Genomic DNA, 26,805 nt, shown 5'->3' with positions numbered 1-26,805 from the left:
CTTCCTTCCTTCCTTCCTTCCTTCCTTCCTTCCTTCCTTCCTTCCTTTCCTCCTTCTGTATCTTTACTATAATTCTTAAGAAATAGCATTTCATTCAGATTAGGAATTAGGCTGAGATGTAGATGATATTTTACTTTGACAGTCCAAGCACATACAACACGAACTGCTCAGTCACTCAGCAAGTAACAAAACAGAGTTTACTCCTCTGGTGCTTTAATCAGTGATGTGTTACACTACTGGAAAGAAACCTGGTGTTAGGATTTTCTTTTTGTTTGGTTGGTTGGGGTTGTTTTTTTCTTTTTTTTCTTTTGCAAGCAAAGTTTTGGATCAAGTCCAGGCAATTGTAACATACTGATTTTATCCTAACCAATTGGCACAAGTACTTCAGGATCTGGGGAGTAAGAAACTATTTCTTCCAGAACATTCATTCTCACAGGCCTTTTGCTATAACAAGTTCTGTTCTATCTTTTTAAAATGAATAACTGAAACTTAGATTATAACTAAATGTTAAAATATTTTTAACACAAAAGTTGACTGTGCACAAGTGGCAGATGTATGATATTTTTAATCTCGATTTTTACCTTAAAAGACAAGAACTAATGATATACTGTGCCTGGTCCTTTGTCACAAAACTCTTTTGCTCAACTTCTCTTCAACTCCTCAGGCCTAGGCCTTGTTTGCAGTTCCCAACATTTTCAGTGACTAGGCCAGTTTCACATTGCATCAGTTCACCCACTTCCAAGAAAATGTTTCCAAAGGCTGTGTGTACTTCTGAAAACATGAAGACTGAGGCACCAGTGTTTTCTTTAATAACTGATGAAAATAAAATGTTAGTGATTAGAATCTGTGTGGTTTTACCTGATTTGGACATATCCCACAGAAGTTTAAAAAACAAAACTAAACAAAACAACCTAAAAGATCATCCATTACCAGCGGGTAATTTCCTGGACACCAAAATGTAAAACATCCAAGAAAATTCTGCAGCTCCTCACAATTCTCTGTGTGTGGAACTGTGCACAGCTACAGATGTTTCCACTGCCACAGAATTCACTAAAAACTGCCAGGGAATTTGGCCCAGATGTGCTATAGAATTACAATGACCCTGGTAACAGTGAAACTTTAAGCAGCAAACACCAGATGTCCAGTAAAATGGTTAAAAATGAGATCCAAAGCTTTTTTTTTTACCACATCATCACAAACAAATATGGAGTGAATAAGCTGAAAATCTAAAGTAGTACTTTATTATTTGTCATCTCTAAGGTGATTCTATGTGCTTGACTTGCTGTGATATAGTGCCACTGGAATATAATGTCTTGTAGGAAAGCTGCATTCCCAGAGGCTTAAATAACTTTGAAAAATGAATTAATTAGACAGGTATATACATTAAACTTAATACAAGGTTATATTTTTTTCCTTAGCTCCTTTCTCTACTCATTTTGCTTGAAAAGTGATTGTGGCTGTGTGTGTGCTGTGCTGCTGCCTTATGACAGCTTGCCTGCAGCCAGGATAAATGCACTGCTGTTAGTGCCAGCTAATGTAGTTCTGCTTTAGCTCAAATGGTAGCAGACTCGAGCTGCAGTACCAGAGCTCCATGCACTGCTTCATTGTGTCTCTGTATACGTGGTAAATGTATTTTTCCTACTAAGTACAAGTATTCATTACATTATGAGGCACTGCTTTATACTTTGTGGTTTCTAAGGGGTCCAAGTAGGGCAGACCCTGGAGACGATGGAAAGCATTGCATTTCTCTTTCCACTCTATTGATTATTTATGATTTTTTATGTCCCCAAGTGTAAGTTTTAAACATTCATTATCAGAACATACTTTAGCCATTTTTAAGTGTCTCTAAACCAAAAAACATTTCTGTTATGAATCCTGAATCAATATGCACAATTCATGAAAGGCTGGTTGTGTCTGTTAGTGGTATAGATCTGTATAGGACAATAGATATATATCAGTATTCATAAGTTAGATTCAGTGGTTTTGCTTAAAGTCTGTATTTAGCGCTACTCTGCTCTGTTCTGTCTCTGGAAAACAAATGGTACCAAGATTTTTAACTTGTAACTGGAGTTATAGCCTTCATAGATAAAAAAAGCAGAAAAATATAAAAGGAGAAACACAGGTACAAAAAGGTCTTGGATTCTTGGAGAAAAAGATTAAGGAATATATAGTCTTTGAAAGCAAAGGGGTAGTTATGTCCTCCAAAGTCTCTTAAAACTTCTTTGTAAAATATATGGTATAAATTCTATTAAAATCAAGAGGGCTACTTCGACTTCAGTGAGAGGTGAATCCCTGGAGAACTGTCCATAGCTCTGTTACTGACTATTACTTGAGAAAGGGTAAAAATTTGTTTACTAAAATGTATGTTCTTCCCTGGAGAAAAAAACCATCATAAACAGACCAATGCATCATGACAGAATAAAAGTTAATATAAACTACAGCTTTCAGAAATACTACTGGCTAGCTATTTATGAGTTCTCCAATTTTTTATTTATGCAGCTTTTTAGATAATCTTCAGCTGGCCTCAGGTGATATCCTTGTCTGAATTTTTGTAACCCAAAAGGAGAACACGAGGCTGTTGACAACACTGCTGAGTTTTGCAGGGTTTTTTGCTGTGTTGCTAGCTTTACATAGTTTCAGTACAAAATAATAAATTGTGTAGTTCTTCTTGAACTGCAGACACACATTTTATTAAAAATTCACTGACATTCATGGACTTTTCAGCATTTTTACCTTACAGCAAAACAGAACCCATAGAAGAACCTACTGGGTTGTGTATCAATGCTGATCAAGTTGGATGCCTTTTTTTTGGAGCATTACCTGTGGATGCCTGGCACTTCAAATGACTTTACCATGTGTTCCTTCAAGACCTGCTAAAATTAGAACCCAAATCATTGCACTCGGAGCTCTCTGCCCACCCTTGCCTTGCAAAACTGCTTGTAGCACAGACTTTCTTGTCTACCACAGCTGTTTGCAAGGAAGCAGCCTGTTACCCCAGTTAAGACAACATAAATGTGTTCTTATGGCCTTGCTGGCTGTACTGTCCATGGATAAGGTTTTCACATGTCTCTAAATCAGCTCTGTAATACCAGGCAATCCTTGAGTTGTGTTTAGTGTTGCTTAGATTGACTTTGTAATGCTCTCTGATGGTGGTGAAGAGGGAAGTAGTGTGGTTGCAAATCGCAGTTACACTTAGATATGAGATCATGGCAACCAATGCTGCTGTAGAGGTGTAATGGTAATCTCTGGCTAATCTGGCTGAATTCTAGATCCAGCACAGAGCTGGTTACCAAGCAAGCTTCATGGCATGTTTGTGAACCACAAAGGGAAAAGGATTCTCTTTTGGAAACTCAGAGAAAATTAGAGATCTAGAAGGAAAGCAAATTTGATCAAAAATTACTTGATTTTTGATGTGTTGATGGTTATAAAAGTACTTTTATTTTGTCATAAAATACAGAAAGTTTTGAAACAAAAAAAAATCATGCTGTGGGCTGTAAAATAGCACAAGTTGTATTTACTTGAATTGCTATATGAAACAATTTGTTCATTTTTTCAAAGTAAAATACCTTTTTTGTTTTTAAAAGTAACTTAGGAGGGAGGGTTCATTTGTTTTGTTTATTCAATGCCCAAGTGGCAAAATTTCTTTTCTGCAGAAGAATTCGAGTTGTGAAGAGTGCTGGATCAGAAGAGTATATTGAGAAAAAGAAAACATTTCAATAGAGATGTTCAGGTTAAACCTGCTGAGGCAGGTCTGCTGCTCAAAGAACACATTGCTAGCTTTTTTAAAAAATAAATAATCCAGTACAAACTGCCACATCACCGAGAAACAGACTCCATTACTTTTTAAGAGAAAACCTGTCAGGTTTCTTTACAGATGTCTATGCAGATGAGGACTCTGTTGGCAGGTGAGACAAGACTACATAAAACAAGAGTAGATCACTTAATAATAAAAAGCAGTAATAACAACAATTAGGATAATTAGCAATTAACAATATTTAGTTAATAGTGTAGCAACTGCTACACTATTCTTCACACATCTGCCTTGCCTGTTGATCTGATCTCAAAAAGTGTTTGCATAACTCTGCATCACAATCTTGTAGCAGGATTTTCATCATAAAGGTATATCTCTGGTGGAAATCCTTGAAAAATCTGTTTCTAGTAGTTTAACAGTCAAGGTTTGTTTGGAATCCTTTGATAAATCTTTGGTAAATCTTCTTAATTTCTCAGTCATTTAATATTACCTTCCTTAGATCCATTTTCTCTTAGATAAACTCAGAGTCAAGGTTAGTCACCCCACAGAGTAATCACATGACATTATAGTGCTTCGTGTTGTAAATTGTGCAAGAAGGACAAGCAAAATGTCATCCTAGGGTCAGACTATCATAGTACTGAAGGTAGAATCTGTTTGAAAACATTGCTGCATCTTGACTGAGAAGGGACCTTTCATGTTTAAAATGTATTGTGATTAAAAAAAAAAAAGTTTGTATTAACTGTCAACTCTTTTTGTTCTCAGATGGGACTGAGGAAAACATACTAACCCCTATGGTATTTTTAGTACATTTTAGGTGCATGAGGAGTGGGAGGTATCCTTTTGGGCATTGCTCCTTCATCCGTGATGGTCAGTGTGTAATGTAGATGTTCATAAGACAGAGTTTTCTTAAACTGCAACCTGGGCTGGGATGAGCAGTCTGGATCAGGGGGCTGGAGCTGGGTTTCACTCCTGTGCCCTCGCTGTATCACACTGCCACTGCACAATGGCCCTCCAAAGGTGAAGGGAAAAGATCTGTGACACTGCCTAACTGTAGGAAATTTGTGCTTTTCAAGGAATTATTTTCTTGCTCCCAAATACTTAAAACTTTTCTGATAACTTTCATATGACACCATCCATATTTGATAACAAACACAGATATTTGCCTGTCTTTAGGGAGGTAGTTGCCATTCATACAAGTTTCCTCAGCCATCTGTGTAGCAATACCTTTTACTCCCATGGTATGTCTAGATGCCACAACTGCCCTCCAGGTGGAAACTCAAGTGCCAGTATGTGTACAAGTTCATGGTGCTGTTCACTGCCTATGTAGTGCTACAAATTCTGCACACTTTGACTTCAGTGCATGTAGCACTTTTGCTCTCTACTGGTGCAACTGTCAACGGTATTGCTGTTACAAAATCAGGCATCTTTCCTTATTTTCCTGCTACAGGTACTGTAAAGGGAGTAAGAAAAATACCCCAAAGGTCAAGATGCTAAAAGATGAATTCAAATTGTTTTGTTCATCTTTGTGTATATTTAATGTTGCCCTATTCTTTTTAATGCTAAAAAGAGTAGTTGTGAGCATTTTTGAAAATTGGGAGAATGATGCATGATTTTTAGTTTGTTAAATATACTATATAAAACCACTACTGGCCTACTTTTACTTTAGACTTCGGAAGATGGATGTGTTTATGAATTCAAATAATTGCAGACAAAATTTTGCACCTGCAGTTATGGTTGCCTGCAGTTCAGTTCAGTTTAAGTATCTACATCACTGATTGCATCTGTAAGTTAAAAACATCTAAGTAACCTAAATTACAAGCACAAATAATTGCAGGTGCAAAACTCATACAAACACAAAATGATCTCTGAATGCTGGTCTTCAGAATCTCATTGTAAGTTATTCACTGTATCATGAGCCTAGATTCCTCTTGGGAGAGTCACTAATCTGTATAATGACACTGAAAGCCTCTTGAATCTCATATTTAACTAGCAGATGGGAAAGAATACATGGCGTCATGTAACTCCTCAGGGATTACACATGTGGATATTGAAGAGTATAACTTATTCCAATGAAGGCCAACATTAACTTGCAATCAAAAATTTCCTTCCTGAGCCACATTTTTTCTGATGGAATTAAAACAACTTAATGTTGTATTTTTATGAAGTCACAACCAATTTAAGTAGAACACATTCCCAGGGCAAGCACAGAAATTTTGCTCATCTCATGATTTTTCATTTAATGAATCACAGCAGCATTTTAACACAGAGAAATGCTGTCAGTCTTTTCCAGAAAACATATCTAATTATCTATGATTTTCATTTTTTAGTGTCATATTCAGATTTCTAAGCACACCTCCCAGAATATCTATTTTTTTCCTCTGGTATCAAAACTAAAAATCATTTTCTTGCATTCTTTGGCTTCAATAGACATAGGTGTGGAGCTACTTTAAAACAGTGATGGCTTCCTGTCGTACCAGTTACAGCAGTATTGTTGGCAAAAGGGGAAAAAACCCCATAAATTCTCTTCTAGTGTTTGAACAACTAAAACTCCTTCTGAACAAATGAAACATTCTGCCAATCCTGACAATCCAAAATGCAATGAAGAATTTTTCTGTTTCAGAAGCTCTAGGCAAAGCTGTTTTGGCATGTCTGTAGCTTGTTCCTCTTGCAAACAAAGGGGCAGCTAGAGGGAAAGTCTTTGGGGGAAGAAATGCTGTCAGCTGTAAGAAATGAGACATGTAGACCCTTTCTACAGCCCAGCTAGTGATTACATGCAGGTAATTTTGTAAGAGCCTAAACCAGCTGCCAGCGATAATAACGCTGCCATTTGCACTGATTTCAACAGGAAATACATCAAACAGACCAGCTTAAGGTTTCTCAGAAGCGTGGGCCAAACTGGTATTTCGTTCATTGGTGTTGGGGCCAGCCAGAAGGAAAGTGCTCGGAAGGCAGAGGCAGCAGTGGCGGGAGCGCTGCAGAGCAAGTGCTTTGCTGGGCTGGCAGTGAGGAGCAGCAGAGGGGCTGCAGCTGGCAAGGTCCTGCCTCGCTGCCTGCCAGCTCCCACCACCCTCCCAGGCAGCCCCATTACTCCCTGGAAGCAGTGCCAGCCCAGCTTCACAGGCCCCTGGCACTTGCAGAGTAAGTGGCAGAGGTGTGAACATATCTACATTTTAAAAAATGTGATTTAATTTAGTTCAAATTAATCTATTAGACAAGCAGTACAAAGTAACAATGTGCCACTTAAATAAGTAATTTATAATCATCCGTGGGGAAAAAAACCCAGAACAAGATATCTTTTTCCACACATGGGACACTGTTGAGGCTATGTTGTGTGTTACAACATGAGGCTACACCTTCACCTTCCTAGATTATTTTTTCTTAGTTGCTTGGGTATAGCAAAACACAGAAAGCATGTGAGAAATATGTAAATAATATATAAAAGTAAAAAAGTATTAAAGACCATCATTTGAGTAGAACGAAATTTTAACAAAGATTCCTTTTTTAATGCTCACTTTTTTGCTGCCACAGATACCAGTAAGGAAGGAAAGGGTTTCACCTTTCCATTTCTTGAGGGATATATATTTAGATGTGTCCTGTAACTCATATAAATTCAGAATGCAGCTTAGAAAGCCAAAAAATTAGCAAGGGTTTTGACTAAGAGATTGAGAGGTGATTAAAACTCAGGGAAGACTCATTTCTCAGTAATAATAACAGTCACATGAATGATGGATCATAATAACTTCATAATCTGACCCACATGCAGTAAATACAGTGATGACTGTCATTTTGAATAAGTGAGGTGGATTGAGGCTGATTATTAATCCATTTCTTGGCCAGTCTGATTGTTTCTGAGCCAACTTCTCCACTGTTAGTACTTTCCTGAAGCATCTTAATAGCTTTCACCAACAGCCTCTTCCTTTTTAACCAGTGACTTTTCATACAGTGTGTTGTCCTAACTTATTTGAGAAATTTCTTTCATTAATTGGTTGGCTTCTAGTATTCTTATAGCTTGAGGCTTGGTCTTCTTTTAGCATATAGTGTAACGGTGTTACCACAGGCACAGGGTAACATATAATTCTCTTTTACTTGCTGCAAAAAATACTTAACGTTTTTCCTTAATTCCCAGGTGTTGCAATGAAAGCTGGGTTAAAAAAAAAAGTGAAATATGCTATGAAAAAAGGACCTAGTATTTAGTGCCAGTGTCTAAAATGGCAGATGTCTGTATAGCAGATACAGAAAAAATAAAGAAATATAGTTGCATAATAGAAATTCAGAAGTCAGCTTAGCTGTGTTATTGATAGTTTTCTATGGGGTTCCTGTAGAGATGTGTATTTAACATTTGCAGTAGGATAATATACATAACATACTTGACAAGAAGAAAAAAAAAGCTTTTTGGAGAGCAACAGAGTGTCCAAGACTGATTTACTGTGAATGTGTCCAACCTTTAATATCTTTTCAAGTATGCCGAACTCTGTGCCAGTTGTCCCAGAATGACACTCAGCCTTCCCTACAGCACTCCTCTTAAACTGGGCAAATGGTTGTAAATGCTGGGATTGAGGGTGGACTATATATGTGAACTGGTTAGTGGCTTGCATCTCTCAAAACAAATGGCTAAATTAAGTCCCTTCTTCTCAGTGGTAGGTACTAATTTGTGCTTGTCCTTCACTAAGCACTTACTTCTTTTTCTGAAACTTCTGGTAATTTAAAATCTTTTAAATATCCAGCTAGGTCAACACAAAGATCACTTCACACTATAGTTATGTTAAAGTAATATTGCCCTGTGTTCAATTGTTTGTTTTCTGTTAGTAATAAATTCACAACATGCTACATACAATGAAATTGAAAGGTACCTTTTTCCTGATATAAATTAAATTCTAAGCAAATTTAATTATATTTAGACATATTTTCTTCCTCTTTCTGAATAACACCATCCTTTTTACCAATCATGTCTTCAAAATTCCTTCCCTTTTTTTAAATAGAACATTTTGTGAAATCTGAAAGTTGTGCATTTGTTTCATGTAACTGATGTCGTCATGAAAGCCAGGTCTTTTATTTATACTTGGGATAATGCAGAGGTAATGAAAGCAGAATTGGACCTAAGAGGTTTTTTGTTTCAATTATAAAACAATGTGGGTAAGTGCCTTGGGTTTGACAGCAACAAAAGAAAGGGAATATTGTGCTTATGCCTTCAATCAGCCTTATTAGATCCTTAAAGGGAAAACCATGTGAAAGACAGAGGAAGAAAACAACAAGCTAAGCAAGATCGCAATTTCAGTATAATTCGGAGAAAATAACTGATTTAGGTTGGTTGTCTTGCCAGGGTGAATGACTCAAGGCTTCCAAACAAGAAATGGAAACCAGAAGGACAGGGAAAGCCTGAAAGAACAAATTGAGAAGATGTGATTGACTGTAATGTTTCAAAATCAACTGCTGCAAAGATGAGTTTGGGCTCTTGCCCAGAATACAATTGAATGGTGATGTTCATTTAGACCCTTAATGCTGAAACAAAATAAGATGTAGCTGTGTTTCTGTTAGAAATTTATTTGTTCTTTCCAGTGTCTGTAGCTAGGGATATGATGTCATGTCCTCTCTCTTCTATCAGACCCTGCATTGATTGCTGTTGCTGTTTCACAATTTTTCTGAACACCAGTTTTTTGAAGGAAGACTTGAGTCCAAGTGATAATATCTCTCAAATGTGAAATGTCAATACTGTTCATTAGCTGACTTTGAAAAATGTCATTCTCTGTGGGCAAATAGACTAACTCAATTGGCCAAGCAAAGCAGAAGTATAAGATCATTGTGTGTGTACGTGAAGTATGCATGTGTATGTATGTATGTATGTGTGTAATGTATGTGTATGTATGTGTGTATGCAAAGCCATTCAACTTTTTGTTACTATTGTGCTAGTTTTTTTAATTAAGTAAATAGTTCATTCTGCAAAGATTGAAATAACTGTCTTTAATGGGTAGTTTGTAAAACATTATTTGTAAAAGTTGGGAACAGTTGCTTGTCCTCCACCTCAGGCACAGGAGGTTCTAAAACACTTCATTTGAAAAATTAGTCAGTTGACAATAGGCAGTGATGGGATAGGATTGTCTTCTACTTCCTCCTTCCATTTATTCCTTTCATCTCACTGGCTGTGCTTACTAACCTTTCTTCTGTTTCTATTTCAAATCAGGAAGGGAAAAATACCCCTAACCACAGCTCATAATTAAATACTGAGCTAGTTCTTACCATGTTTACTGAATTACATATTGCATATATGGATGTATATCCTCAAAGTTTCATGTGTTTTTAGATTTCTAAACTTAATATGTTCCATAGGAATAGACCTTAACTCCTTCCTGCTTGTTTTTCATGAAGAGATGTGCTTCCACAGAGGAAGGAGGAATGAAGCAGTGAAACCCAGTTACAGATCACTTCACATTTTAGGGATTCACAGAGCCGTGAATATAGTTGCTGGGCTCTGCAGATTCTCCTGGTTCACGGTAGAGGTTCCTCCAGCAGAAAATCTTCAGTGTCAGCCTTACAGTTGCAATAAGCAGATCAGCCTGACATCATATGCAGGGTGGTATCTTTGCCCACATATCTTTGCTGCAGGGTGGCTGACTTGATAAAGAAGGCTTTAAGCCAAGAGCCCCGAGGGAGGAGGAGAGTTACCACAGCTCTGAGGGAGCAGTGGAGATGCTGCCAAGCAAAGCGCCAGGGGTGATGTGAACCACGAGGAACACAAGATGAGTAAAACAGGGCTCAAGTGGAGTCACCTCAAGCATTTGCATGTGAGTGAGGAAGTGTCTCCAAAGAGCCTCCACACCAGGGCACACAACATAAACATGAGGAATTGGAGATCTGTGTGCAGCTGCAGGGGTAGGATCTCGTCATGATCCCAGGGATGGGGTGAATGGACTGAGTGCTGCTGTGGAGGGGTACAGACTCTTGAGGAAGGGCTGGCCAGGAAGACATGGAGAGAGCAACTGGAATGCATGGAGCTCTGCCTGAGGTTGAATGACGAAAGTTTATGGGTAAGGATTAAAGATCAGACCAATAGTGGTACTTGGTAGTAGGTATCTACTGTGGGCTGCCTGACTTGGAAGAACAAGCAGATTGTAGAGAGGCCTGTAGAGACTGACAGAAGCAGACTGATATTTGCAGACCCTGATCCTCAATGGGGACTTCAACTACCTTGATATCTCCTGGAGGGACAACACTGCAGGGCATAAACAATCCAGCTGCATTAATGATGGCTTCTTAATGCAAGTAGAAGAGTCAATAAAAAGTGTTCCACTGGAGCTCTAACACACAAGTGAAGAAGGCCTCACTGGGTTTAAGGTCAAAGTGAGTCTTGGTTGTTGTGACCATGAGATGGTGGAGTTCAGATCCTGAAAAGAGGGAGTAGGGCAAAAAGCAAGTTCACAGCCCTAGACTTCAGGAGAGCAGACTGTGGGTTATTCAGGGGTCTGCTTGGAAAAGTCCCATGATAAAAGGCTCTGGAGGGAAGAGGGGTCCAGGGAACCTGCATAATATTCAAGGATCGCCTCCACTCAAGTCCATGCCAGCATGCAGAAAGTCAGGCAAAAATCCCAAGAGGCGACTTCGTTAGGAAAGTCAAAGCCTACTTGGAGTTGAGCTTGGTACAAGATGTCAAAAGCATCTCTAAGGACCTACTGAGGTGGGTTGAAAACTGGCTGCATAGCTAGACCCAGAGGGTGGTGATTAGTGGTACAAAGTCTAACTGGAGGTCAGTAGCTAACAGTGTACCTACCCTTTTGAGTATACAAAAAGGCAACCTGGAAAACGAACCTGTTGTGTAAGGCTAGGTAATGCTGCTGTGTGTTTGTAGAAATGAATTGTTGCTTTACACTGCATACTTCTCTGCTTATGCATCTCTTACTATTGAGAAAATCTGGACCAAGACTGAGTCTCACTTTTTGTAGTGAGAGCTACAGCAGTGAGTAAAGCAGTGGAGGACATTAATTTTCCAATTCCAGTCATGTGGAGTACTAGAAATTGCAAGCAGGATGCCTGTTGTGGATATGCTTACAGGGGTTTAGACTGAGCCAAAAGGAAAAAAGTGTTTATAGGGATCTGTGTTCTTGTAGCTGATCCTACTTGGACCTCAGTTTCCGTTTGAACTCACATTAAAATGTATGAGTCAGGTTGAGGGTTTTTGACATTTCAATAGCTTGCTGAACCAGCAATATCCTCAGAATATGTATGAACCATTAAAGACTAAGATGGGCCCAGGACTAAGAATTAAGACCAAGACCAGCTGGATGGGGCTGAGTAACCTGGTCTAGTGGAAGGTTCCCTACTTATGGCAGGAAAGTTGGAGCTAAATGATTTTTATGGTCCCTTCCAACTAAACCATTCTATGATTCTATGGATCCAGTATATCTGTATTGTTAAATCCATATCTATAGGTATCCATAGATATATCCATAGCTATATTAATAGATACATAAACATATATTTGTATATTTATTTATGTTTGCAAAGTAAGACTTTGGGGAAATTCAAACATCTGATGACTCAACCGAATTCCTTAAATCTCCTACCTTTCAGTATTTTGTCATGAAACCATCATTGTATTAAATGCTCAAAGTGTCCTTTTGTCACGGACTGGAGTTCATACATTGCTTACTTCAGGTAAGGATTAGCAATATGCCCAACCCGGAGCATCTTACAAGGCCTAAATTATTTTATTTATATTGGAGAGGCCTGAGAACTCCAGAGAATCATTCAAAGAAGGATGGGGAAAATGGTATAGCTTTTGTAGTATTTTACATTCACGTGGGGAATATGAATTTAGCTGTTTTCTTTTGACATGCAGAGATTAACTATAGGAGAATCTATTGATGTCATGTCTCTTACACACTCTGCAAAAATATTCCAAATAATAGGCTGCTTTAGAAAGGTGAATCATCACATTCCAACATCATCACCTTTCAACATTTAAAAAAAACACAAATGCTTTGCTTTAAGAAGTAATTTTTTTGTGTAGACAGAATCCTTTTACAGTCCTGAATAAATGTGTATACATTCCGAAGATGGGTAAATTGTAGGATATATTCTTGTTGGCTAACGAGGTAACTTATGACCTTAAGCTAAGGGGAGATTCAAATTAGGTATTGAAAAACTTTTTTTTCACTGTTGGGGTGTTGAGACATTGGAATAGTTTGCCCAGGAAGGTGGTGGAGTCACCACCCCTGGAGGATTTCAAGAGGCCTCTGAGTCCAGCACTGGATGATGTGGTTTAGTGGTTTAGGGGTAACAATGGTAGTGCTGGGTTGATGGCTGAAATGGAAGGTCTCTTCCAACCTTGATGATTCTATGATTCTTCTTGGTGATTCCATTAGATCCCTTTCTGAACTCTCACCACGCACTATCCAGGTCAGTGTGCAGACCTAGCAGACAAGAACTATGTCTATTTCTACCCCACATGGGGATTTTGAAAACAGCTTATCATTTAAAGCATTCCCAAGACCAAGCATTATGTATCTACATTGACCTTGTAAGCAGAGCTCAGGCTGCCTGCAAATGCAATGTGTCCTGGCATGTGGCAGGCTGTATATATATATATGTACACACACATACAGTGACAACATACTGCCCAAATGTTTTCTTTCAAGATGAAATACATGCGTTCGTTCTACTATGGGTCTCTGAAAAAGTAAGTTGTGTTAAAACTAAGTTGCTAAAAATATATTCATATATTTTTATATATTTTGAGTCATGTTTAAACTTTAAAACATGTCTGGCCTAGCATTTGAAGATGAACAAGCAGTGCTTTTGTATGCAACTTGCTGAAGTCACAGTTTTTTCCAAATCTGTATTTTGTCACTTCATTTTTTAATATAAACATTGCTGTGCTAAGTAAATTAAAACAATGAAATAATACTTCTTTTTCATTGTCAAAAATTTTCCTCTCCTTTTAAATACAATTTCTTGTATATTCAGAAAAAAATTGATTGAATTTTTACATATTCATTCCTGATTTCTTTATGTCATCTCACCAGCACATGATATAATTGGTAGCACATTAGTTGTTTAGCAAGTAAGCAGAGAGTATCATTATTTGTCTGTATGCCTGGAAATGCTGAAAGGTTAGTTGCTTTACTCAAAAGCGAAAATAGAATTGGAAGTATGGTATCAATATGTTGTTTATCCATACAAAGATAATTTCCTTTTTTTCTTTGATAGGTTACTTGGCTTCTACAAAGGAATACTTCCTCCCGTCTTGGCTGAGACACCCAAACGGGCGGTGAAGGTAAAAACCCCATGCTTCCTCCCTTAAAAATATAAGTAGGGACAGTGGCAGCTGTAAAACATTTTATTTCTCCCCCACTGACTGAGATTAGAATCTTAAACTTATTTGGCATATTAATCCTCTGATTTTTACTAGGAGAAACATTTCCTGTTGATAGGACAGTAAAAACTGTCCTTGATTAAGAAGTGTAGGATAAGGCTTGTAAATGTTAAGCTGATTTTGACTTGTGTATCAAATGTAACTGAAAAAAAAATTGCAATTATTTTATATTTTCAAAATTAATAAAATAGTTTAAATTATATTTTAGCCTCATAATTGCCTCTGGTTTGGATGTTTTGTTTTACTGAAAATGCCTAGCAACTTGCAAAACAACTAACAGCTTAATAAATTAACACAAGAAGCCATTAAAGAAGCCACTAATAAGTACTTACTCAGTAGGTTTGAAGTACTGCCCAGAGTTTTCCTGTGCTCCAAAGGCCACTCTACTCCATACTCTAACTTTTTAAGAGACTGAAGATCGTAATTGATACAACTTCTCATTGTGCAAAACATTTTACTCCAGCTCTCTTACAATTGTTGATGCTAGCCTATCAAAGTGTATTTGCTGTCAAATGCTGATCTGATTTTCTTTTATTATCCTTTATTTTGATTTGTAGAACAGGAATTTAGTAACATTCCTAAGCAAAATACTTCAGTACATCCATTTTTTCAGTTGAGCCATTCAACCTTTTTAATTAAAACCTAATTATTAAGCACATCATCCTAAAGTTCTAACTCTATCAAAGCAGCCATTGTGTTAACAGAAAACGTTTCTTTGTCTTTTACTTCAGAACTTTGAAGTTTCCATAGTTGCACCAAATGCGTCTAAAAGCAATTATTATACAGAATGTCTTGATTTTCCTTTCTTTCTTTTTGTTGTTTCTTTCTAAAAAGGCTGCATATGATTCTGGTCCTTAGTCTGCAATTAATCATTCACATTCCAATTCCTTTACAGAGGAATAATATTTGTATAAAGTGACAGGATGTGACCTTGTAACAGAATCCTAAAGGAGTTCTGGTAATATCATCTTTTTGTATGCACTGGCGTTTTGGATGCAAGTGACATATGTCACTTATCTCAAAATTATTTAATAAAAACAGGAAAACTAAAGTCCTATTTATTAACAAAGTGGCAGTGAAGAATAGATGGATGATATTTAGAAGATTCCTAATAATTTGTTTTCTTCATACTGTGAAGTTTCCTCTGTCTCTCCATTTAATTTCATGTGAAACAGGATAAAGTAAATCTGACTGAACTTTTTAGGTTCCAGCATGTATTTAGTTAAAATGTCAACCCAGGTTTGACTTCACCTACCAATTTGAGTCATTCATAAACTTCAAAACACTTTCCTTTACTCAAATTGATTAAATTTGCTTAAACCCCATGATAGTCAATATAGTTATAGAATCATAGAAAGATTTTAAGTTGGGAGGGATCTCTGGACCAAAGCAGAGTTGACTTCATTATTAGATCAGGTTGTTCAGATGCCTCGTCTAGTTGAGTTCCGAAATCTTAAAGGATGGAGACTAAAGCCTCTCTGTGCTCCTGCTCCAGTCCTTAATTGCTTTACTATGAGGAATTTTGCCTTATATCCAGTCCAAATCCTCCTGCTGCAACCTTTGCATTTTGCCTCTCATGCTTCTGTTGTCGGCCTCTGACAAAGTCTGACTCTCTTCTGTATAAACTTTGGATGGTGGAAGACAGAACTTAGATCACCTCAGCCTTCTTGTCTCCAGGCTAAACAGACTCAGTTCTCTCAACCTCTTATACATCATAAGCTCACAGCTCCTTTAATACCTTACTTGTCCTCTCTTAGTAGGTTGCTTTCTACCTAGTTCTTGAACATTTATGTGAGAGCTGATTTTTCTGCAAACGTGAGAATTGAGTTTAAATGTGAAACATGTGAGGGATTTTATTAAATAGTGGAATTATTTTATTTTTACACTATTCCTTTAAATTTAGTGCTGTTCCAAGGACATCAGGATGACTTTAAGTTACCTTGAGACATCAGCTGTACTCTACATTAGAAGAATTCAGTGACAGAACAGGGCTGGACAATAATGTCCTTGTAAGAACCTGTATAATAAAGCAATTCAATGTGGGATGCCATATGCCAGTACAATTTTTAACATCCAAAGTGGAGTTCATACCTATGCTTTGACCTGAAGAGAATCCAGCCTATCTCAAATTTCCGCTAACCTTGTTTGGCTGTGACCCCAGGGGAAAAGTCACTGCTTCCTTTGGCCCACTCTCCACCCTTTATCCTTCTAACAGTTTTCCTCATCTTAACAAGCCTCAAGCTGTCCCTTCTCCACTGCCTAAATGACTAGTGAGATTTAGAGGAAGGCTACATCCAGGCCAATGATTCTGAGATGTGAGTAAGCACAAAAGGCAAAGAGGCATTTTCTAGGTTCCGGCAGCCTTGTTTTATGTTTGTAATGAACTTTTTTGAAAGCTTCTAGTTATAGTGTCATAAAAGTGTGTAGAGAATGGACAAGGGAGATTTTGTACAAAGAAGAAATGTACTTGTGCTACTGGAACATTGCATTTATCTGGTGTGTATTTTTGCAAGTAAAAATAAAGCTATTAAAATGAAACTATTTAGCCCTGGTTTTTCAGTTAAGTGTTGAAGATACAGCTTCATTTTTAGTCAGCTATGTTCTCACGTCTGTCTTGCTATTTCTTTTTTTCTCTCTTTTTATTTCCCTTCTAAAAAGAAAGCTGGTATTTCTGGAAGATGAAAAGTCCAAGTTTATAACTTTCTGTTAGATTGAACTTGGAGGAAAGAAATGATGATGCCAATACAATGGTTAACAGATGAACTTTTGGGGCAAATTTATATTGCTCATGTGTTCCCAGACATCCTGTTTCAAGCATATATTTTTACCTTAGAGTTATTGAGACATCTGGTAAGTACTTTGGCTATTTTCTGTGTAACTTCAATTAAAGTGTATCTTTGCCAGATGGACAATATTGGTTATTATATACACAAAAGCATGTTTTAAATATGTTTATTCTGAGGAAATTTTTTTGTGCAAAGCTATTAACTTAATACAACTGTAGAGGAAAAGACAAATTATGCTGTGCTTTTAAAAACATTTTGGGTGGATATACATTATATAAAATCATATGATACATTATGAAATCCTTTTTTTGCAAAATTGTATGTATATAGCCACTCTACTACACCCAGCAGTATTTATATTAAGTTTCATTGCTATTGATTTCTTTTAAAAATTATATAAAGCATAGTTACTATTAAGTAGTTATTTTATTTATGACTCTAGGAAGCTATTGATTTTTAAGGTAACATTTTAAAGGTCAAAAAATTATTGGGTAATGTATTTCTGCCTTTATTACAACTATTTTACAGATCTGTAACACTATGGAAAACATTAAGGAATACCAGAAATTCCATTAAAGGTTAAGAGGGTAACCATGACTAGAAAGATGCTGGAGAGAGAATAAAGCAAATTTTATCACAATAAGAGATTAATTTAGTTCAGTGAAGCAGCTTACCCGCCCACTTTGTAAGATTTTTACCTCTATAATACCTCCAGTTGTACAAAAAGATAGACCTGGAGTTAAAGTAACACTTCTATCTTTTCTGGTTATTTTCAAGGCCAATGGAAAAATTTTAAACATATTTGCAAGATGCTTGCAAGGTTAATGTTCACTCTGTACACACTTTGGAGGGCAGTTAAAATCTGAGCCCCAATTCTAGGACTTTTTCTGCAAAATGATATAATAATCCCAGCTGAGGATATAAAAAAGTATCTGTCCAGTGACCAGAGTATCAGCCCATCAGTTTTCAGAATTTAACGACCCAGTTTTGCATTATGTGTACATATTCCTTCTTGCTTTAAAACAGTGGCATTATTAACACATTAACACCCAATTCTCTGATGGTTTCGATATGATTCCAGTGACTTTTCATTTGAACCAGGTCTTGATTGAAAAATTTTATTGACTTTGCCATAGGAAAAAGGTTCTAAAGGTTCTAAACAAGTTCAAATGAAAATGTGGTGCTTATTAGTTATGTTCCTGTGCACGTGGTTTATGGGAAAGATGGTTTGTTCTGATAGGTCTGTATTAATTGAACCCTGAGGGACAGAGCTTGTCTTCTTTGGCTGAGACTCAGCACAGGTCCCCCAGTCTTTCTGTCTTGTCTTAAAAACTCTATTCCCTTATGCTTCTTATGATTCCCTCATTGCTCATTGCCTTTGTCTCATGGCGAAACAGTTTGATTTTCTTATACATGGGCAGATGCTATGTGGAGGGATCGTAGCCTCCTGTGTGGTCACAAAATGCACAGACCTTCAAAGAATCCCACCTTTATTTGAACCAGCCTGCTCTGAACTGATCAAATGTTACAGGTCAACACTGGAAAGCAGACAGGAAAGTTAAAAGTTCTGGCTATTTACTTTTGCTAGACTGGGATGTGACAGCTCTTGTACGAGGAGATATGAACCTGCACCGATGCAGTCTTGGTGGAACTGTGACAGGTTTTTGTTCTTCATTCCCATAATACCAACATGCTGTGTAAAAGCCTCTTCATTTTGTGTGCAAAGACATGAATACATCTTAGACAGATTACAGGACTCACAAATAGTGAGCTGCGGTTAGGGCCTTGTATTGTTCCATGTGAAAATCATGTGGAATAACACCTTCAATATTTTAGGTTTTACCCAGAATTCAGATACTGACTCTTTATAGCCCACAAGTTTTGCCATCCTCATGCTAGAAGATCATTTTCACTACCCTCAGATCTGTCTTATGTGATAGCAATTGGACAGCTTTTTCAGTGGCTTCAGCAACATATTTGCAGAATATAAATTTAAGGCGCTATGGGATTTGTTCTATAATCTCCTTCACAAACTTCTCAAACCCTCCCGTGCAAGTCATTAAGATTTTTCCCCCATAACTCTTATTGGAAGACTGTTTCAGGACTCTACTCCTTTAGTTGCAAGAAAGCTTCATCAGACCCAGAACCACATTCTATTTATATTTTACGTTTACACACAATTTCTTTATGTTACATACCTTATTTGTTTTTCATTCTCTTGTAGCATCTCTTTTGCTAAACTAGACAAGGAAAGAATTTATTCTCCTTCAGTCTTCATTCTTAAAATAAGCTCTAAGCTCTCCTTAATGGTCCTGGTAGCCCTGGTTTGAATATTATGTAGTCTGAGTTCTTGTTTTTTAAATAGTGGCTTAGATTGTGTGCTGTATTTCAGAGGGCATCTATCCAATAATTTGTAAAATTTCACATTTACTCTTTCTTTAGAGTATATCTTGACCTATGCATCTTAGACTTTGTGTCCACAGACAAGGAGCTAGGCAGCGAAAGTCTGTCTGCCTGTGCTGACAGGAAGCTTCTTACTGACTTCAGTACAGTGAGACTTATTCTCAACCTTCTTCTTGGAAGAACAAATCCATTCATTTATTATGCTTTGATTTTTATAAGAATTCACAGAAGGTATTCTGAAAATTAATGGGTTTGAGTGGCAAGAAAGGTTGCAAAGTGAGCCATTTGTAAATGGTTGCCTTTCACCATGTTGGTGCAGGTGAAGTTGATCCTATTTCTTTCTTGAACTTCAAACACCCAAGAATACAGCTTTCAAGACATCCTCTAAGGAATTGCAGATGCTCAGGACTTCTAAGTGCCGCTGTTTGAAAGCAGACAATTGACTGAAAGATTTATTTGTGAAGAGAGAACAGAAAAAGAAATGTGCCTGTTGACAGTACAAGATTATAAAAATGACAGACTTTCCATCTTCAAAATCCACAATTGTATCTCTCTGATGAGGAGCAACTAGTGTTTGAGAAAGGCAAAAGTGATTGCAGCACATTATATTAAGGAAGTGGGGGTGATTTCTTGGGAAATTTGTAATATCTGCTACTACATTTAAACTAGTATGTGAAAGTTAATGCCAGAGGAAAAGTTTATAAATTTAAAATATGTCCTATATGATGTGAGTGAACTCTTAGATAAATCATTACTTGAATTGCACTTACACTGCTATTATGCATGACAAACTAATAAAATCAGTTCTGAAGCCTGATTACCTCCTCTTGCACATCTAACACTGCTACCAAGAGTGTGAAACAGAAGTGGCTTATGTTTATTTTGCAGAACTGCATGCGGCTGCTCAGGATATAATGTAGTGAAACTCCATTGTAGTCTGCTTTTTACTAATTTGCATAAGTAGCTGATAATTTTTTTTCAGTGCAATTTCAGTCTAATTTTTATTCACAGTTTTTCACCTTCGAACAATACAAGAAGCTACTAGGATATGCATCATTACCGCCAGGACTGGTATGTATGGATAAAGAACTTCATGTTCTAATGTAATGTGTGTCTGCTGAACAGTCTGTCTCTTCTGCTTCCTCCCATAGAAGAAGCCCAAAATTAAAGGGTCCAGCTCAATCCAGAGTTTTTCAAAACAGACTTGTCCCTTGAAAACATTGATAAGAATTTATCAAAATTGATAAATGATGTTTTATATCAAGTGGCTTCAAAATAATTCCCTACAATGTCAACATTTGTTAGCATGGATAATGACAGCCACCATGGAAGAGTCCGTATACAACTTATCATTCTTCATTCTTGCAAAATAACAAAAGAAGTTGAACTTATCAATATTTGTTTATCCATGTCATAGTGACTGGTTTAATACTTCAACCTCAAAGTGCTATTCTCCAAGGCACAGTACGACTATAACAAAAATACAGATCTCAATCTTACTTTAAAGACTTTATAAAAGAAACATAAGCTATTGATAAGAAATTGCTACCTCCTTTGAAGTAAATGGCAAAACTCTCATGTACATCAGTGGAGTTAGGAATTCTCCTCAAGAAATAACTGGTTTAAAAACAAAATGCAGGACATACATATATGCAGAAATGTTTTAATGCTAAGATGTAGGTTGCATGTGTAATCTGCATTCTCATGTGTAGAGCATAATTCTGCTATTGTGCTTTAGGAGTAAAATACTTTTTATTTTTTATAGTTTTTGCTTCCTGCAGTGCAAGAATGTAAATCATAGTAAATATCTATTTTTCACAATGATGGCATCACAACTTTAGGAAACAATTGATCTTTTGATGGCTATGCTATAAAGGTTTTGGAAATTTCAAGTCTCTTTCAAAGAGTATTGCTTCCATTTATATCTCCCTTTCTTTGCAGTGAGTGAATGGTCATGGAATTCTCTTATCTAGCTTAGAGCAAGTTTCCTCTTCCTCTTAATTATTCCACCGGCCCTATAGCTGTTTGCAGTGTCTCCTATTTTATCTGGTATTTTTCAGCAGTTCTCATCCTTAGGTGTAAATAGAGACTGATACTTGTTCTCTAGCAAATGGAAAGAACAGTTGAAGGTTCCATGGTACCTAGCACTTTTTGGGGGAGAGGAAAATATGCTGAAAACTTGTAAACATGAAATAGCTGCCCAAAAGCTGCTCTGGTTCATGTAACAGATACAACAGTGCTTAGAACCATCAGACACCCCTCATATTTTTGGTGCAGTATTGTTACCATAGAGGCATTTTTGGCCCTAAGGTAGCGAGGGAAAAAGAAGACTGAGGGGGATTCTGGTCTAAGCTAGGCAGAATGTTTCTAAATGCCTTAACAGACCTCATATCAAGGCAACATTTATTATTAAAAGACAGATGCATACATTAGCACCATCTTCCTACTGGCTTCAGTCTCATGGTTGATGCTGAAAATTCTCATCTTACTGGAAAAATAGATTTGTTGGTAACACAATCTTCTCCAAAGGCAGTAAGACTGGTGTTTGCCCCTACCCTTCTAACTTTCCATTCTTCTCTTTCTTGAGCTGCCAAGAGTCCCTGCTCATATCCCTCTGTGTTAAGTAAGTTTTTTCTCACTATTGTTTTTTTCCTTACTGTTGGTTTCTTTGAATATCAGCAAGTGTACTCATTATAATGTATCTTGGTCCTGGGGCTTTTTTCAGCACCTAGAGAGTTTGGGGATGTCAAGTGGAGGCAATAAATATGTAAAGTGATCATTAAATTTAACCCCTCTGAATTTTCTCAGTTGACCTAAATATTTTAATGCTATTTTTAAAAACAAATTAAGGTATCTTAAAATGCTGTGCCATGATGGAAAGCAAAGCAGTGACTATCTCCATATCTGTAACTGAAATGTACTACCAGCTTCTAAGTAAATGGGGTTAATTCATCCTTGCAGTGAATGCTGACACTTCCCTGTGTGCCACTCATTCCCATATAAACCCTTCTAGGATTGTTACCTAGTAGGTGAACATTCTACTTTTGCAATTTGCTTAAGTACTGAACTATTTTAGATTTTTACATTTATTTTTAAGTTAATATGTTAGTGTTATGTGATTAATGCCCAGTTCAGAGATTTTATTTTTTCCAGTGCTGCACAACTACATTTATATTTGTGTTACTATTCAGAGTCCACCCAAAGATAATATGAGGACATCCTTTTTCCACTTTTTTCATGTTTGCATAACAATTTGGTACCACATTTTTCCTTACAGCTGAAAAGAGAATTCATGGACATGGACTGCTATGACATTTTATTTTGATTGTTTTGGAATATGGTTTATGGCTATTGTCATATTGTCTTCACAAACTGTCAGCATCTAATCAAGGGCTAAAGCTCTTTAGTAATAGAATACTGCTGCATTACTGTAGTCTTGCAGTTTGCATTGTATCACTCAGTTCCACAATCTGATGTTCAGAAAGTATTACTCCTTAATATTTAATTTTCATTTAAATTTCCTAGGCATTTGCAGTTGCTGGCTTGGGATCTGGGTTGACAGAGGCAGTTGTGGTTAACCCATTTGAAGTAGTAAAGGTTACCTTACAGACCAATCAGAATGCCTTCACAGAGGTAGGAAAATTGCTTCATTCTCCTTTTTCCACTTTATTGGCCATAATGCACTTCAAGGTTCGTATATAGAGCAGAATGTCTATAATATATTGGTTGACACAAATGATTTTCCCACAAGGGTAACAGAAATGGAGAAGGAAGAGACCCAATAGACAATGCCTTCAGATATGCAGAGCTGCATGCAGTATTGCCAGAAGCATCAGCATCTCCACTGTAAATATTCTGTGCCTGAAGTGCACCTTCATCCCTCCAGAGCAGCCAGCAACCCAACACTGTGAGGAATTGTAACCCAGGAGTACAAACCTGAGCCCCTTGTACACAGCACATTTACCCCAGCAGGCTCCAGACTTCAAGCCAGCACCAAAGGTTACTATGAAACACCACGGCCCTGTGCCCTAGACAGAGTCCAGCTGCTGTATTTTATGCTGTGTTTCTTGGATGAAATTACTTACAAGACTTCACTTTTATTAGCACTAACTGGAAAATTGTTATATAACAAGTACATTGATGATTTAAATTCTTGCTCCACTTCAGAGTTTTATTAGTCAAATATTGTTAAGTCCAAAGAAGTCATTGTGCAAAACATTGTCCATGATTCTGGGTACTGCTGAAAGGGGAAAAAGATCAAACTGGGAAACAAGTGATTTATGAAAGTCAAGTCTTCTCAGGAACGCACTAACTTCTATTAATTTTCATGCAGAAGGTGTTCCAGGATAAAGTGAAGGAAGCTAGTAATACTTTTTTCTTTTCTCATTGAATAAAAATAACAATTGTCAAATCATCTTTTTCAAAATATTTTGAGAAATCAGCTGTACCATGGTAGAAGTGCTAAATCACATAACCATCGCATGAAAAGGTTGGCTGAATCCCTGGTGGGACGTGATTTTTGCATATTCTACTATTAAGTTTCGACTGAGTTAATACTTGCATGCCTTGTAGCACTCATCTGCACAAATTGAACCCTTTTGGGGGATGCACAGTAAAGAGATTTATGTCCAGGCCATTTACATAAGCTGTTTGGGCCAAGCTCCTCAGGTACACTCTGGAAAAGTATTGCTACTGATTTCCAGATGTCATAGAGTAGCTGGTACCTACTCCATAACTCATCCAGAAAAGCATTTTCTTCCAGAATAAATTTTAAAATGTTTGGTAAATTTCTGTTTGATTCTTAGTGCATATGAAAGACATGTTTGTTTGCTGCAAGTCTCCAGTCTAGACATTTTTTAAACTTGGGCAGCAAAGCCCCACTGAAACAGATGAATTATGCAGTACAGGAGTTAAATGTTTAGGATCCTGGAAGGAAAGAGACTGAAAGTGGGAAAAAGCAATGTGTGAGAGGATCTCTCTCTCAGGAAAGTGATATGATAAAAATTATGGACTACTACTGCTTCAGCAGTAGTAAACTGAGCAGATATTCTGGGTCTTTCTGCTTCGCAGTTTTGAAGATGTAATTATCCTATCTTAAAAAACCCTCTGCTTTTAGGTATAAACAAACCCGTGTTATATTTTGAACAAACTATTCCTTGTAAAGTTGCAAAAGACCAATGTATTCTTTCACTTCATAAGTTTTAATTTTTTCTCTACTGAAAAATTTGTAACAAAGTCTGGGGTGGTTTAGTTTGTAAATTGTATGCAATTACTTCAATTAGTTACAGCATCCCTTCCTCAGTGGCCTTCATAATACTACAATAATGAAACTGTAGCTGTCCAAAATCATTCTGAGTTGGTTTTGTTCAGATGAATATTCTTTAATTTAATTTAAAGAATAATTTCACAAAACCCAAATAATAGTATATTATCATACAAATAAAATTGTGACAGAATGGTATTTGGACTCTACTAGGAACCTCTAGTGAAAAAATTCCAAGGGAAATTAAGTTCTTAAATCACAAAGATTGTTATTATCACAGACATATTAATTTTTAATATATCTTTTTAAAGTGTTAGAATTTCAAAATTTGCAGTGAATCAGAAAAACACTCCAGTGACTTTATACCTTACATCAAGTTCTCATTACAAATATGTTAAAGAACATTCCACACTGAAGCATGTAAACTCAGGCCTATTGGAAGAAGTATGTCTAGAGGTTATATTATACAGCATAAGGCATTACCATGCACTGTTTTTCTAAAAGGTTTAAGTAAAGTGTGTACCTATCCCATTGTGGAGCTTTCATACTACATGATGAAACCTAATGCAGTTCACATATTTCTTTGACTATTGTATAGAAATAATAAATATATCTTGTTTAAAAGGAACAAGGAAGAGCATGAACACATACACTCACACCCAGACTCCTGCACACCCCCAAAGCAAATATTCACACCCTGCGGTGACAGCTGAATTGTTCTGTGGTAGGGGATCATCTTTCGGGGGTTGATAGATTTAAAGAGGAAGGCCACTATAAATCACGTATCAGGCCTTTTGCTATGGGTAAAAATAATGGTGACTTTTTGTTAAAGTAAACTGCAAGAAGGCCCAACACCATGTTGTTTGGTTTTTCCTTTTTTTTTCATTTCCCTGTAGCCCTGGATAACTCTCTGGCTATAGAAGCTGGTGTGATGATTAAAATCTTTCCACCTGAAGTGAGAGTTATGATTAATTAAACAAATACAATTTTCTGCTTTATGATGAAAAGAATCTGACTCTAGATTCCACTGAGTGGGTCTGTATTAAGTAAAAGTCAACAGCTGTGTGAAGTGCATTAACTCCAGATATTTGTACAATAAATTCCTCTATCTAAGGTCCTTCCATCATCAATGATGAACCACAGACCTTCTATGGCTTGATCAGTTGCCATGATGACACCTACTTTGGTAAAAGGGAATAGCTGCCAAAGAGAGTCCTCTTTGTTACTAAAGGACTGAAAAGGGAAGTCAGGTGTAGACTGCAGGTGTCTATATTTGGATATGAATCCCATCTCAGGTGTTAAGCAATTGACAGGCTTCCATTCTGAGTCATGAGTAAATCCATGTTCAAGAAAAGGGATACCAGGGGATACCTTACTGTTGAAGGTTGCTCTATTATTTCTTAAAGACCTAATCTCCATTTTTGGAGCATGAAAAAGGATGTTATTGCTAGTATCCATGTTGGATGTCTCCATTTTAGAATAGATTCTGACTTGAATTCTTGGGGGTAGTTAGAAAAGTAAACTATAGTAAAATGTATGCAGAGCATTGACAGGATAATATTAGTTATGAAATATGAAAAAACAGAATGAAACTTTGTATTAAAGATTAAACTTGTCAGTCACCTAAATAAGCACTCATGTGCTCTGTCAGATATGGTAGCATCATTTGGCTGATGCTGTTGATCTACCACAGTGGTATTTTGAAATGGAAAGCTATTAAACAAATAGATGTATTGAAATTAGTGGTATTCACAGTGGTGTAGTCAAAATTCTTCTATATTTTCATGTTTGAACCTCCTAGTGGATGTCATGTTTTGCCTATCTAATTATATATTTGGTTACCCAGAGCTGGCTTTATGCTTTGGAGAAAGCCAAACTCGATTCAACAACTTTTTGAAAGTAATGTTTCTATAATGCTGCTAAAAAAAAAAGTAAAATATTCAGAAGGGAATAGCTAATTCTAAGTGTCATGGTATATTCAAAAAAAGATCAAACGTGCATGTAGTCAGGCAGATTCTGTCTGCTATGAGGCAGCTTGCTCCTTTTTGCCTTTTATTAAATGGAAGTCTGTTACAATACTACTCCTTTACAGTACTCAAGTCTTGCTTTCATCTTATTCTGCAATCAGAAAAATGAGGAATCTTTTTTTAATTAAAGTTGTGATTTTTATATGGTCACAGGAAAATGAAAATAGCAAATATGGTAATACTTAATATAAAATTACAAGAATTGGCAG

At 36.8% G+C, this 26,805-nt stretch overlaps 1 protein-coding gene across 9 annotated transcripts in view; it reads left to right on the top strand.

The window, feature by feature from the left end:
- The window catches only part of SLC25A21 (solute carrier family 25 member 21), a 240,602-nt gene that overhangs the window by 199,417 nt on the left and 14,380 nt on the right, over positions 1–26,805 (top strand). For 5 of the 9 annotated variants that reach the window (XM_042047646.1, XM_042047648.1, XM_042047644.1 and 2 more), the window contains exons 4-6: positions 13,952–14,018; positions 20,318–20,377; positions 22,832–22,939. In XM_042047646.1, coding sequence (XP_041903580.1) covers positions 13,952–14,018; positions 20,318–20,377; positions 22,832–22,939 — 235 coding nt within the window. Of the gene's footprint in view, positions 1–13,951; positions 14,019–16,775; positions 16,968–20,317; positions 20,378–22,831; positions 22,940–26,805 lie in introns of all 9 variants that reach the window. The other 4 variants (XM_042047652.1, XM_042047651.1, XM_042047653.1 and 1 more) reach the window with 3 other exon arrangements.

The sequence above is a fragment of the Corvus kubaryi genome, unplaced genomic scaffold (assembly GCF_017639235.1).
Source record: "Corvus kubaryi isolate FWS band 111438036 unplaced genomic scaffold, C.kubaryi_AGA036_p1.0 66, whole genome shotgun sequence".
Taxonomy (NCBI): Eukaryota; Metazoa; Chordata; class Aves; order Passeriformes; family Corvidae; genus Corvus; species Corvus kubaryi.
This window is presented reverse-complemented; position numbering and strand designations above follow the sequence as displayed.